Source organism: Mesoplodon mirus (assembly GCF_964341445.2).
Source record: "Mesoplodon mirus genome assembly, chromosome: 7".
NCBI classification, from domain to species: domain Eukaryota; kingdom Metazoa; phylum Chordata; class Mammalia; order Artiodactyla; family Ziphiidae; genus Mesoplodon; species Mesoplodon mirus.
Genome location: NC_138983.1, coordinates 98,723,756 through 98,738,058, shown reverse-complemented (window position 1 = coordinate 98,738,058; position 14,303 = coordinate 98,723,756). Strand labels below are relative to the sequence as shown.

General features: G+C 47.1%; 1 protein-coding gene across 1 annotated transcript in view; it reads right to left on the bottom strand.

Annotated features, from left to right (window-relative positions):
* Positions 1–14,303, bottom strand: part of LOC309808900 (forkhead-associated domain-containing protein 1-like) — a gene marked incomplete at both ends in the record, with an annotated part of 100,598 nt that overhangs the window by 12,058 nt on the left and 74,237 nt on the right. The window contains 3 exons of the mRNA XM_082629471.1: positions 752–868; positions 12,165–12,365; positions 13,218–13,370. Coding sequence (XP_082485597.1) covers positions 752–868; positions 12,165–12,365; positions 13,218–13,370 — 471 coding nt within the window. The remainder of the gene's footprint in view (positions 1–751; positions 869–12,164; positions 12,366–13,217; positions 13,371–14,303) is intronic.

Genomic DNA, 14,303 nt, shown 5'->3' with positions numbered 1-14,303 from the left:
ATCAAACATCCATTTAGGATACAGGGCACCTTCAACCTAACAATCAAATTACTTCTGAAAATCCTGGAAAACACAAACTATGCTCCCTAAGAAAGGAAGGTTTTCTTGGATAATACTCTTTAAATACTGTTTGACAATAATAACTATCATCTATTAAAGTGCTCGCTATGAGCTAGGCACTGGGATAAGCACTTTACATAATGATCTCCTTTAATTTTTCCATCATCATTTTACAGCTGGGAAATTGAAGTCCCAGAAAGGTTAGGAGGCTGCCCAAGGTCACAGAGCTTGCAGAGCTGGGATTAGGACACAGGTCTCTGATTCTAGAACTTGTGTCTTCTTAATCATCATGGCTCCCTTTGGCTGCCCTTTATGTGTTCATGTTTTTCAGTTTATAGCAAAAAGCAAATGTTAGGCAAGCTCATGACATAATGTTGTACATTAGCTTGTTGGATATTTTCTGCAGAATATAACATGTGATGTGAAAAGGAAGGCCCAGAGATTGACCTGGCCCACATCAGTGCAATGCTATATCATGCTGTACATGATGGGAAGCTGCCTTTCTATTCAAACATTGGATTGCTGGTACGGCCAGGCACTGATCAGTCCATACAGGTGCCAGCCCATCAGGGAGGACCTGGCCTCGAACCAATGATGTATACAGTAGTGCCAGGGCACACGGCTCGTGTCTGTCCTCATGCCCACCCTCCCCACGTGTCAGTCAATGCAGAGACAAAGTTTCTTTGGTTACCGTTCCGATCTCTACTCTTGAAAAAGTTGGCAAGTCAGGTTTTGCATCCAATATTTTCTGAACATTTTTTTCCATCCCGAGGGTCTTTAAGTCTAGAAATGATCCATCCATGTGGTCCTTGTGATCTATAAAAGAAATAATTTACACTCAAAAGAAAGGCTCAGGAAGAAGTTACTGCATGTAAAAGTCACAGCTGCTATTTACTGGACACTTACCACAGGCCAGTACTAATGAGCTCACCATCCTCCCTTGGCAGGTGAGGCATTGAGGCCCAGAGAGGTGAAATGACTTGTCCAAGGCCACACAGCTCATATGAGGCTGCAGCCTCCCAGGGCGGGGGCACTGAGGGGGAACCTTCGGCCACAGGTGTGAGGATGGACTTGAACCCAGGCTTCTGTGTCCTAGCCCAGGGTTCCACCTAGCAGCAAGCTTGGCTTCTTGAAAGCCCTATTCCCTCTAAACAGGGTATTTATCCTGGGAAGTTCCCCAAGGTTGGTCCTTGCACAGCATCCGTCTATGAAAAAGTCCCAGGGGAGGCGCCATCATTCACCTGGTGTGATCACTGCTTGGCTGAGGCCCCACTGGGCGTGGGCACGCATGGGTATGCAGAGTTGGAGGGGATGGTGTGTCAGAATGGAAGAGGTGGTTGGGTGAATGATGCCTCCCCCCCAAAGATGTCTGGGTCCTAATCCTTAGAGCCTATGAACATTACCTGACAGGGCAGAAGGACCTTTGCAGATGTGATGAAGGTAAGGATCTTGAGATGCGGGCTTATCCTGGATTAGCTGGGGGGACCCAATATAGGTGCATGGGTTCTTACAAGAAGCAGACACAGGGAGTCTGACTACAGACAGACAGAGACGGTGATGTGACAGATGCAGAGAGTTGAAGGTGCTCCTCTGCCGTGATCCAAGGAAAGCGGGGAATTTTTATTTCCTCGCCTTTTCCAGTCTAGAGACTAGAAAAGGCAAGGAAACGGATTCTTTCCTAGAGCCTCCAGAAGGAACCAGCCCCTTGCCTTTACCTTAGCGAAACTGATTTTGGACCTTTGGCCTCCAGAACTGTAAAAGAATAAAGATGAGTTGTGTTAAGCCCCTAAGTTTGTGGTAATTTGTTAGAACAGCCATAGGAAACTAATATGGGGGGTGAAGGCAGGAGGTAGGATGAGAGGTGGGGAAATGCAGTGCATGTTCTGGAAGAGCTTAATTGGGTTAGAGCAGATGATGGGGGAGGGGAGGAGTAGAGGGAAGAGTTGGGATGGAAAGCTGAGTTCAGTTTGTGGCCAGCCTAGAACAGTAGCCTAAAGAGTATAAACTTGATTTAAACATCACTGAAATGTCACGAGTGTGACCTGTGTGCCCGGCCCTCTGCCAAGCAATCAACGCATCACCCCACTGTATTGTCCCGCCATCGCCTCCTTTTACACATGAGGCGGTCGGGCTCTGAGACCTGTGGCTGCTGGACGCCACACAGCTAGCAAATGGCTGAGCCAGGGCTTGGGATCACAGTGGTGTGACTCCAGGGTCTGAGTCACTGCTATTTCAGCTTCTGATGGAGCAGTGAGTTGGCTTAATGAAGGGTGATTTTTTTTTTCAGAAAAATAACCGGGATGTATCAGAGACGAAGGAGCCAGCAGCATTTCTCAGCTGCAGCATCTCGACGTGTTGGGCGGGACAGTCCTCGTCGTGGGAGCCGTCCTGGGCACCGTAGGACGTTTAGCAGCATCCCTGGCCTCCACCTACTGGCTGCCAGGAGCATCACCCACCCAAGCTGTAATTATGAAAGATGAGAGGGTTTCAAGAAAGCAAACCGAGAGGGTTGGGTAGGCCAGAGAGAACATGGCGGGGGGAGGAAGCTGGGGCTTCAGTGCAGGGGGGGCCACGTCAGTTGCCAAAGAGGCAAAGACAATGTGGGAAGTTGGTGGTGAGCACACAGGGTGTAATGCACTTCAAGGTCTTAGTGGGACAGGAGTACAAGCAGTAGAAAAGGAGCTAAAGAAGCAGTGGTCCCAGTGAAGATGCACCAGCTTGAAGTGCATGTTTGATGACGGAGAAAGATGGAGTGGGAGGCTATAGACGCTGAAGAAGGAGGTCGTGATTCAGGAGCTTGTGCACAAGGTGGTCTGGGAGGGAGAGAGAAGGGGAGACTCAGGGAGGGAAGAGCTGCATTTGGAAAGAGAACGTAGTGAGGGAAGATGGAGGGAAAGGAGGAAAGGTGGGTGCGGAGAGAGACAGGAGGGGAGCTGAACAGGCTCGTGCCTGGGCCCTTGACCTCTGACAATGCCACTTGCTGAGAATTTCCAGCTTGGAAGAGTGAGAATAATAATATTATAATAATAGCTATTCAGTATTAACCACTTGCCGTGTGCCAGGCACCATGCCAGAAGTTTACCACGTGATATTTTCTGATCATTACAAACAGCCCAGCAAGGAAATGTGTTTGCATTTATAGGTGAGACACAGACGCCCAGCAAGGTTAAGCTATGGAGCTGGTAAGCAGTAGGATCAGAATTCAGACCTAGGTCTCTCATTCTCTTTTTAGAGAGACTAGAGGCTGGAGAGTGAAGGGCTGTGCTGGCTTATGTGAAGGGTGCGTGAGGAGAGGGGCACTGGGTGGATCCCGAGATGGCAGAGATGGGTGATGCGGACTTGGGCTGTTGGAAAGAGGGATTTTCTTCTCTGGGAGAAGCAGCAATTCTTGATTATAGTTCTGGTTACAAAATTTACACATGCCTGTTACACAAATCCAAACAGGGCAGAAACCCATAAAGTGGAAAGTGTCCCCCCGCTGTATCCTCAGTGGCCGGCACACAGTAGGGCTGCAATAAATAGTTGAACGACTGAGGGAAAGTCAAGGCTCACGCAGTCTTATCATGCTGGGATAATACTCTCAACACTTTTATGTCTTTTCCTCCAGATTTCTCCTGTGGTTGGATATTGGCATTTGAAAAAAAAAAAAAAAAAGAAAAAAAGGGGAGAACACTGTGCATATTGTATTACAACTTTCTTTTTTTTCACATAAAAATACTGCATATCTTGGATATCTGAGAAAGAGCGATTTTCTATGCATGCAGGGAATCCTTTTATTTGCAACAAAGTCTTGCAGAAATAGACACAATCAACTGAGCTTGCAAAGATAAATGTAAAAAGTCCTTTCTTTCCCTTATCAAAAGAAGCTGAGAAACCAGGCAGGACGAGAGAGGAGCTAAGTTTTAAGGTCCTCCTTAGATGTTTCCTGTCTTCCAGTGGGACCACACAGTAATCCTTCACCAATTAGATTTTTTTTTTTAGGTCGCAGCTTTTTTATTTTTTAATTGAGATATAGTCAATGTAAAATATTGTATGTTTCAGGTGTACAACATAGTGATTCACAATTTTTAAAGGTTATATTCCATTTATAGTTATTATAAAATATTGGCTATGGGCTTCCCTGGTGGCGCAGTGGTTGAGAGTCTGCCTGCTAATGCAGGGGACACGGGTTCGGGCCCTGGTCTGGGAGGATCCCACATGCCGCGGAGCGACTAGGACCGTGAGCCGCAACTACTGAGCCTGCGCGTCTGGAGCCTGTGTTCCGCAACGAGAGAGGCCACGATAGTGAGAGGCCAGCACACCACAATGAGGAGTGGCCCCCGCTTGCCACAACTAGAAAAAGCCTTCGCAGAGAAACGAAGACCCAAGACAGCCAAATAAATAAATAAATAAACAAATGTGGGGTTTAAAAAAAAAAAAAGAAAAGAATTAAAAAAAATTAGGAAAAAGTGAAATTAAAAAAAATATATTGCCTATATTCCCTGTGCTGTAAAATATATCATTGTAGCTTATTTATTTTATACATAGTAGTTTGTACCTCTTTTTTTAAAATTGGAGTATAGCTGCTTTACGATGTTGTGTTAGTTTCAACTGTACAGCAACGTGAATCAGCTCTATGTATTCATATATCCCCTCTTTTTTGAATTTCCTTCCCATTCTGGTCACAAAAGGATGGAACGCTTCATGAATTTCCGTGTCATCCTTGCACAGGGGCCATGCTAATCTTCTCTGTATTGTTCCAATTTTAGTATATGTGCTGCTGAAGTGAGCACGGTAGTTTGTTCCTCTTATTTCCCTACCTCTAACTTGTCCCTCCCCCTTTCCCGCTCCCCACTGGTAACCACTAGTTTGTTTTCTATATCTGTGAGTCTATTTCTTTTTTTCTTATATTCACTAGTTTTATTTTTTAGATTCCACATAAAAGTCATATCATACAGTATTTGTCCTTTTCTGTCTGACTTATTTCACTAAGCATAGTACCCTCCAAGTCCATCCATGTTGCTGCAAATGGCAAAATTGCATTCTTTTTTATGGCTGTGTAGTATTCCACTGCATATATATATCTATATATATATATATATATAGATAGATAGATAGATATAGATATAGATATAAATATAGATATAGATATATCACATCTATTTTTGGGGGGTGGCCACACCATGCAGCTTGTGGGATCTTAGTTCCCCAACCAGGGGCTGAACCTGGGCCGTAGCAGTGAAAGCGTCAACTCCTATCCACTGGACCGCCAGGGAATTCCCTACTGCATCTTCTTTATCCACTCATCTGTGGATGGGCACTTAGGTTGCTTTCATGTCTTGGCTATCGTAAATAATGCTGCTATGAACATTGGGGTGCATGTATCTTTTTGAATTAGTGTTTTCCATTTTAGGGGAATAAATACCCAGGAGTGGAATTGCTGGATCATGTGGTAGTTCTATTTTTAGTGTTTTGAGAAACCTTCAAACTGTTTTCCGTAGTGGCCACACCAATTTACATTTCCACCAACAGTGTACAAGGGTTCCCTTTTCTCCACATCCTCGCCAACAGTTGTTATTTGTGTTCTTTTTGGTGACGGCCATTCTGACAGGTGTTAGGTGATATCTTAACCAATCAGATCTTTAGTAGTGACCCCAATCTCCTGGGCTGCTCATGACATGATCCAACAATAGTTACTCAACCTGGATTTCCCTGAGGGATTTATTCCAGGATTTTACAGACCTAGCCCGTTACGTGCGTTTTATCCCTTAGGACAATATTTTAAAAGGCAGGTAGTATGGTGGTTCAGAGCAGGGGCTTTGAGGTCAGAGGGACCTGGATGGAGTCCCAGCTTTACCACTCGGCAGCTAGGAAATGCAGCCCATTGTCAAGAGCCGAGGAAGAAGGCCTGGGAAGAGAACTGAGTGCTCACGGCTAAGAAAATCTGACTAGCTGTCAAATAGAGATGCGGCAGGGGTCACAGGTAAAGGCGCCTCGGCGTGAGTAAATCACGCTGCCCTGCCTGTGTGCATACCCATCTGCTTGCCATCCACATTTAGTTCACATTCAATCAACAAGTATTCAAGGCTGATGCGGATGGCAGCTACCGTTTCCTAAGGCTTATGTGTGACCCCATGATTTGGGTACCACGTCGTTTAATCCTCACAACTACCTGGTGAGATCTTAACCCCATTTTATAACCAAGTAAACAGAGGCACACAGAAGTCGAGACCTGCTCACACAATGAGTAAGCGCACACTTGAGAGTCACACCTTAGCAGCTGGTCTCCAAAGCCTGAACTCAGACTTATTCGCTCTAATGCAAATGGGGCTTTGCTGGGGCGAGGCCCGCGGCGCGCATCAGACACCCTTCACTCCAGGGAATGAAACTGTCAGGTTTGTCTCTGTTCAAGTTAACGACAGAACCTGTCCTCTAGGACCTGGGCATGTACCTGGTACCCCTCTGGATCTTCGGAGGGCGTGTGGGGTCACAGAAAAAGCACAAGTGCCAGGATCACAACGACCTCAGTTTGAGTCCTGACCCTACCATGTACCAGCTGTGTGACTTTGAGCAAGTTCCTTAATGTTATTGATACTCAGTTTCCTTACTTGCAAAATAAAGACGACAATAGTACCTGGCTCATTGGGCTGTTGGAAGATGAAAGTACTCAGTACATGTAAAACAACTAACACAGTGACAAGTACCCAGGAGGAGTTAAACAAACCATGGTTCCTACCCTCCTCTTAGGAACTGTGAACACACAAGGCTCTTAGGACTGCTTGTGTATGGTGATGAGTGACTGGGGATCCCCTGCTGGCCTCAGTAATGGGAAGTACCTTGAATCACTTATCATGGTGGACTAACACATAAAAAGTTTTTGAGCCAGCTTCTTTTTTTTTTTTTTTTTTTTTGCGGTACGTGGGCCTCTCACTGTTGTGGCCTCTCCTGTTGCGGAGCACAGGCTCCGGACGCGCAGGCTCAGCGGCCATGGCTCACGGGCCCAGCCGCTCCGCGGCATGTGGGATCTTCCCGGACCGGGGCACGAACCCGTGTCCCCTGCATGAGCAGGCGGACTCTCAACCACTGCGCCACCAGGGAAGCCCCTGATGGCTTAATTTTGCAACCCATGTTTCTTTACGGGAATGTATGACTAGATTTAGAGGCAGAGGCTTCAGTGACTCCTAAAGCCTGGGGAGGGGACAGTGCACACATTGCTTGGCCCCGCTATTACTAGGATAGAGATCATGGTCTTTCCTTGTTTTAGTTCTGATTTTGAAGAACAGCTAGAACCGTGGGCCACATCTCTCTTGGTTTCACGCACACTCAGACTCTGCCGTGATTACAACGACAGTAATACAGGGGTTGGGGAGGGGCTGGGTTGCCGGGAGCAATGCAGCGCCCCCGTTCTCTATGCTATCGGTGAGGGGCAGGCACTTACAGAAAAGTTCATCTGGATTTTGCCTTTTTTTTTTTTAATACTTTTTTTCTTAAACCCCACATTTGTTTATTTATTTATTTTTTTGGCTGTCTTGGGTCTTCGTTTCTGTGAGAGGGCTTCATCTAGTTGCAGCAAGCAGGGGCCACTCTTCATCGCGGTGCGCAGGCCTCTCACTATCGCGGCCTCTCGTTGCGGAGCACAGGCTGCAGACGCGCAGGCTCAGTAGTTGTGGCTCACGGGTCTAGCTGCTCCGCGGCATGTGGGATCCTCCCAGACCAGGGCTCGAACCCGTGTCCCCTGCATTAGCAGGCAGACTCCCAACCACTGTGCCACCAGGGAAGCCTTGCCTTTCTTTTTAAACACGTTTAAAAGAAATTCACACCACCTTCTGGATTACCTTAGACATATCCTGGCTGGGGTTGCTTAATCACCAGAGTTGAAAATCACTCCTCTATTCTCATTCATTATTGTAAGAATGTCAAATTTGCGCAGCCTCTCTGGAGAGCGCTTTGGCAAGTAGTATCAAGGATAAATGTTGGAGTTTCCCAGGTGTGGCCCTGGGCTCTCCCTTCTCATTCAATACTTTCTTCCTAGTGATACCATTCACACGTATGGCTTTAATCACCATCCATCCATCCACCCGTCCATCCATCCCATCTGACTAAGCACCCGCTATGTGGCACATGTTCTTCTGGGTTCCAGGGCCACATCACTGATACGGTTGGATATCCAGGGTGACAGCTGCGTCCTTGGCACCTCACTTTGGATGTCAACAGGCACCTCACACTCATCTTCCCTCTCAAACCTGGTCCTCCTGTGGCATTCTTTACTCTGGATTTTAGTGAAGGAACCACATCTGTACTTTTAACACAAGCCAGAAACCTGGAGACCTGTAGCCCCCTTTCTCTCCATCACTTCCCTTCTAGCCATATCTAACTCCATCACTGAGGCCTGTTGATTCATCTCTTAAATGCCCCTGGAATCTTCTCTCTTGCTCCGTCCCCTCCATTGCCACAGTGAGGGCCACCATCGTGTCTTGTGACAGCCTCCTAACTGCTCTCCCGGGGTTCTGTGCTGGCCACCTTCCTGTACCTTTTCCACTCGTGGCCAAGATGACTGTCTCCAAATGAAAGCCTGTTCCATCAGTTCCTTACTTAAAACCTTTCGTGGGCTTCTCTCTGCTCTCAGGTTAAAGCAGAGCTTCTTACCAGGGCTCTGCAAGCCCCCGGCCACAACATGATACAGCCCCTGTGGACCTCCTTCACCAGTCCCTGCCCTCCGCCTCCATTTCTTTAAGCCCCTTGAGTTCTCCATGCTTCCTTCGATCCCACCACGCTGCTCCCTCCACCCAGAATGCCCTCCCCTCCCCTCTTTGGCAAATAACTCCTATGCACCCTGCAGTTGCCCTGCCGTCCCTGACCAGGTCAGAGCCCTGCACTTCTCCTTCAAAGCAACTGTCATGATTAAAGTTTTACATGTGAGTGATTTTTCAGTTAATGCCCCACCCCTATTCCTCCCTGAGACCCTAAGATCTACAAGCGCAGGGAGAGTGCCTGTTAGTTCCCCAATATTTTATTATGAAAGATTTCAAATGTACAGTGAAGAGGGAGGAATTTTACAGCCAACATCCATATACCCCATAACCTGAATTCTACCTGTTTCTGACCCCATTATATTTCCAACCTGCACTGTGCCTGGTATCTAGGAGGCCTGCGATAAATCTTTGTTGAATGAAAGTGGTTCATATCCTTCCACATCTAGGATGATAAAGATAAGATGAACAGGTATGTGTGAATAATATTTATGTCAGCCTCATCTATTAAGTGTGAAAAACTGGAAGCAACTTAAATGCCCATTATAGAGGACTGGCTAAATAAATTACGGTACACCCTTCAGAATGGGGTTCCTTGCCATCAGTGACAGCGATGATGTAGATCTGTGTGTATTGACATGGAAGGGTGCTCCAGATGTACTGTTAGGAATGAAACTAAAGGAAATTGGGTATAATATGACATTATTCTTTTGTAAAGTTAAAAAATCAATACACGTGGATAGGTAGTGCCTATTTTATGCCAGGTACTATTTTAAGTACTTTACATGTATCAATGCATTTTAATCCTCACAAAAATCCTAAGGGGTGAGTATTCCCTATTATCCCCATTTTACAGGTAAAGAAACAGGCACAGAGAGGGGAAGTAACTTGCCTAGAATCACACAGCTCTTTCCATGGGAAAATGCCCTGGAAGTTCCACACAAAATATGATCCTAGTGACGATACCAAACGCTAGCGAGGATGTGAAGCAACAGGAACTCTCATTCATTGTTGGCGGGAACGCAAAACAGCCACTTTGGAAAAGAGTTTTGTGGTTTTCTTAAAAACTAAACGTACTCTACGGACTTCCCTGGTGGCCTAGTGGTTAAGAATCCGCCTGCCAATGCAAGGGACACAGGTTCAAGCCCTGGTCTGGGAAGATCCCACATGCCACGGAGCAACTAAGCCTGTGTGCCACAACTACTGAGCCTGTGCTCTAGAGCCCGTGAGCCACAACTACTGAGCCCGCGTGCCACAACTACTGAAGCCTGCGCACCTAGAGCCCATGCAACGCAACAAGAGAAGCCACTGCAATGAGAAGCCCGTGCACCACAAGGAAGAGTAGCCCCCGCTTGCCGTAACTAGAGAAAGCCCGTGCGCAGCAATGAAGACCCAATGCAGCCAAAAATAAATAAAATAAAATAAATAAATTAAAAAAAAAACTAAATGTACTCTAACCACACGATTCAGCAACCACGCCCTTGGTATTTACTCAAAGAAGTTGAAAACATGTCCACACAAAACCCTGCATGTGGACGTTTATGGCAGCTTTATTCATAACTGCCAAAACTTGGAAGCCACCAGGATGTCCTTCAGTAGGTGAATGGATAATGGAATATTATTGGGCACTTAAAAAGAAAAAAAGAGCTATCAAGCCATGAAAAGACTTGGAGGAAACGAAAATGCATATTACTAAATAAAAAAAACTAATCTGAAAAGTTGTATGATTCCAACTACATGATATCCTGGAAAAGGCAAAAACTATGGCGACGGTAAAAAGATCTGTGGTTGCCAGGGGCTGCGGGGGGGCTGGGAGGGAGCACAGAGGATTTTCAGGGCAGTGAAACTATTCTTTTTTTTTGGGGGGATAGGTTCTTTTATTTGGAATAAAAATGTCCAGTTTTGAAAAGAAAAGACGTTATCTTAAAAACTTAAGTCCTCAAACCACAGGTTTCCCCATGACGAGTTGAATTCCTGAACACTGCAGAGGGATTACTGGAGATGTTGATTACTTAAGGCACTAATAGGAAGGCACTGAAGAACAGCAGGGCCAGGCTTCAATCAGACAAACATGCGCTGCCATGGAGGAATTGCATAGGCTGGCTCTGAAGTTGGCTTCTCCTTTGCTTCTTTTTATTTTGTTAAACTTGTAGCTTTACTTTCCTCAGTTTCTAGAATATCAGTTTCTAGATATTTGGGTTTATGGGTTATCATCATTTTGCTTTATTACCACGTCCCTGATCTGTAACTTCACCCACCCCACTTCCCCTCTATGGACTCCACAGGTGGCTTTTAATGAATTCTGCGTACTTTCTGTTACTGTGTAGTTACAGAGTGACCTGAGAAGTGAAACTCATAAATCGAGTTGACCTAATACCAGGGCTTTGTGCACAGAATCCACCAATCTGCTCAGAGATGGCCTGATCTGAACCACATCCCCCGCCGTGCTCCCTGGCTTCTGCTTAGGGCAGTAGATTTGGGATCAAAGGCACCTTCAGGACTGGACCATCTTCCCGGTGGAGCATCGTGATTTACAGGGCCTCTGGGTCCTCCCCGGGGTGGGCCTCATTATTGGTGGACCTGCTGGTCTCAGGACTTAATGAAGCTCAGGTTGTTGATGTCTCATCGCAGAAAGAATTCAGTGAGAGACAAAGTGATAGGTAAGACGTGGACTTATTTAGAGAGAAACACACTCCACAGACAGAGCGTGGGCCATCTCAGAAGGCGAGAAAGGCCAGGGCAGGGAAACGATTCTGTATGATATTATAATGGTGGATACATGTCATCACACATTTGTCCAAGTCCAAACCCATAGGATGTACAACACCAAGAGTGACCCCTACACAGCACTGTAAATCAACTACACTCCAATAAAATTAAAATGAAAAAGAGTGAACCCTAATATAAACCATGGACTTTGGGTGATTAGGACGTGTCAATGTAGGTTCATCAGTCCTGACAACTGTACCTCTCTGGTGCTGATGCTGATAAATGGGGGAGGCTGTGTATGAGTGGGGACAGGGGGTACCTGGGAAATCTCTGTATCATCCTCTCAATTTTGCCATGAACATAAAACTGCTCTAAAAAACGTCTCTACTCTATATATGTATATATATGGTTACTTCTGAGAGAGAAGATTTAGCATAATTTCGATTTTTCCTTTTGCCACTGTCACGTCTCATTTTTCTCCAGTAATCACGTCTCACTTGTGTACTTTTTTCCAGGAACACTGCTTCTCAAGTGGTGAAGCAAAGTGAAGTCTGGAGAAGGGAACACTTGGCCACATACCTAAGAAGCCTCCCTCAATAGATGTCCCATCGTGATCAGATTCAACGCAATATTTCAGTCATGTAACTATGTGAGAAAAGAGTTTCAATCACCTTTGTCGGAGCTGGAGAACTGGATCCCCACCTCGTGGAGGAGATGCTCCGTTTCCTCCAGCCAGGACAGTGACAGGCGCAAGATGTCCAGTGCCACCTTCTGGAGCCCTGAGACAGGTGGGCTCACCTGCAGGTGCTGTAGGAGGTCGACCTCCTTCTTCAGCTCATTGCTAGAGCAAGACATTGTCATGCACGCCTGGAAAGAGATTAGGTCGTGAGGAGCCCGGGCACTATCGCCAGAAATACCACCTGACGGTTGTGACCCACACAGAGCAGTGTTCTTGACGGGCCCGTGAAGCAGGCAGAGCCGTATGTTGGCCGCCCTGTGACGGCCCAGTTTTACTTCCCTTTTTCGGGGGGCGGAAGGAAGGAGGCAGCTTTTATTTCACGTGCACTCTAACTGGGACTCTGGATGGACAAATAGACCCTTTGTTTAGGTATAGGCAATTCCAAAGCCAAATTGCCAAGGACGATTTGGCTGAAAGGAGAAGCAAATTTGGTTACAGAATTCCTGCTGAGATCAACACACAAGCTGGTCATAAAGTGCGGTTTCCTGATTTGAAAGAGTGCTGACAAGCCAACATTTGCCCAGACTCCCCAAATAGTAGCTGCATATTTCCAGAGAAAGCAGAAGCAGCTGCCTGATGTGATAAGCTGGATCCCTGCATGGGGGCCATGAAGTGGGGGCTCTGCCAGACCCTCTGGTCCAATAAGGGTAAGAGCAGCCTTCCACTGCTGGGACAGAAAAGAAAACTGCAAATAAAGAGCAGAAGGTTTCTTTGGTTTCTCTGGAAATAACACGGGGCTGTTTTTTTTCCCCCGGGGTCTGGGGCCTCCCAAAGGCAGTACTTGGAGTGTGTCGGGCAGCTTCTCCTTGGCCACACCAAGTTCACCTGGGAGGCATTTCTGGAGGTCCTTTGTTTTCTGATCTCAAACAGATTTCTCCAACAAGAGAAAAGGTGGACTAAAAGCAGAGCTGGACAATTTCCTGAACAAGGAGCACAAAAATGAGACACAGGGGACATTTGAGGAATGGAGAAGGGGGCACCTGGCAACTGTCTAAGGATGTCTTCAGCTTCTTGATGTTCTGGGTGATTTCCTCCTCTTTGCAGCTGCTGAGCTGGGTCTCCTTCTGCAGGGTCCGCTTTTGCTGCCAAACGTTGCTATTGTCCTCTGTGACCCTGCTGCTCTTTTCTGGTAACTGGTGAGAAAAAGAAAAAAAAAAGATTTAAAATGCAGGGTGGGGCTTCCCTGGTGGCGCGGTGGTTGGGAGTCTGCCTGCCGATGCAGGGGATGCGGGTTCAAGCCCTGGTCTGGGAAGATCCCACATGCCGCGGAGCAACTGGGCCTGTGAGCCACAACTACTGAGCCTGCGCGTCTGGAGCCTGTGCTCCGCAACAAGAGAGGCTGCGATAGTGAGAGGCCTGTGCACCGCGATGAAGGGTGGCCCCTGCTCGCCGCAACTGGAGAAAGCCCTCGCACAGAAACGAAGACCCAACCCAGCAAAAATTAATTAATTAATTAATTAAAATGCAGGGTGGCTCTGGGGGGAGGGGACCTGGAGGGCTTCAGCTTAAGCTCGGAGGAGGGAGGTCCTGGCGTGTTTTGGGGTTGGCTCTGGAGCGTGGATATTGGCTCTGTCACCGGGGCATGTTTCCCAGGATCAGAGATGGTGTTTTAAGAGCCAAAGGCCTGTCATGTGGCCACGAGTGTGTTCTAGATTCTTCTGCATTCTGGGAGGGATTCATCACGCTGAGCCTGATGCTGTGGGCTCCTAAAAAGGAGGTCGTCCGAGAGAAGCCCGTGGTATGATCTTGTGACCCGCGCGCTGACACCCAGGATTGGAGAGGATAAACGGAAGGATAATAAGGCATCGTTACAGCCAGAGGCCCACCCTCACTGCCATCTGCCACTTCAGGAGGAACGAGCGAGCGAGGACGCACCGTCCATGCTGAGGCCGCCCCTTTCCTCGCGGGGCTAACGGAGGTTCACCGTGCGGGTCTGCCGACCAGACACAGCCCTGGGTGGTTTAATTTGATTTTCACAGAAACACTGCAAGGGAGTTTAACTGGCTTTTACTTGAAAAGCCAGGAAATCCCAGAAAGTCAAAACAAATCTTTATGGTGTAGCAACA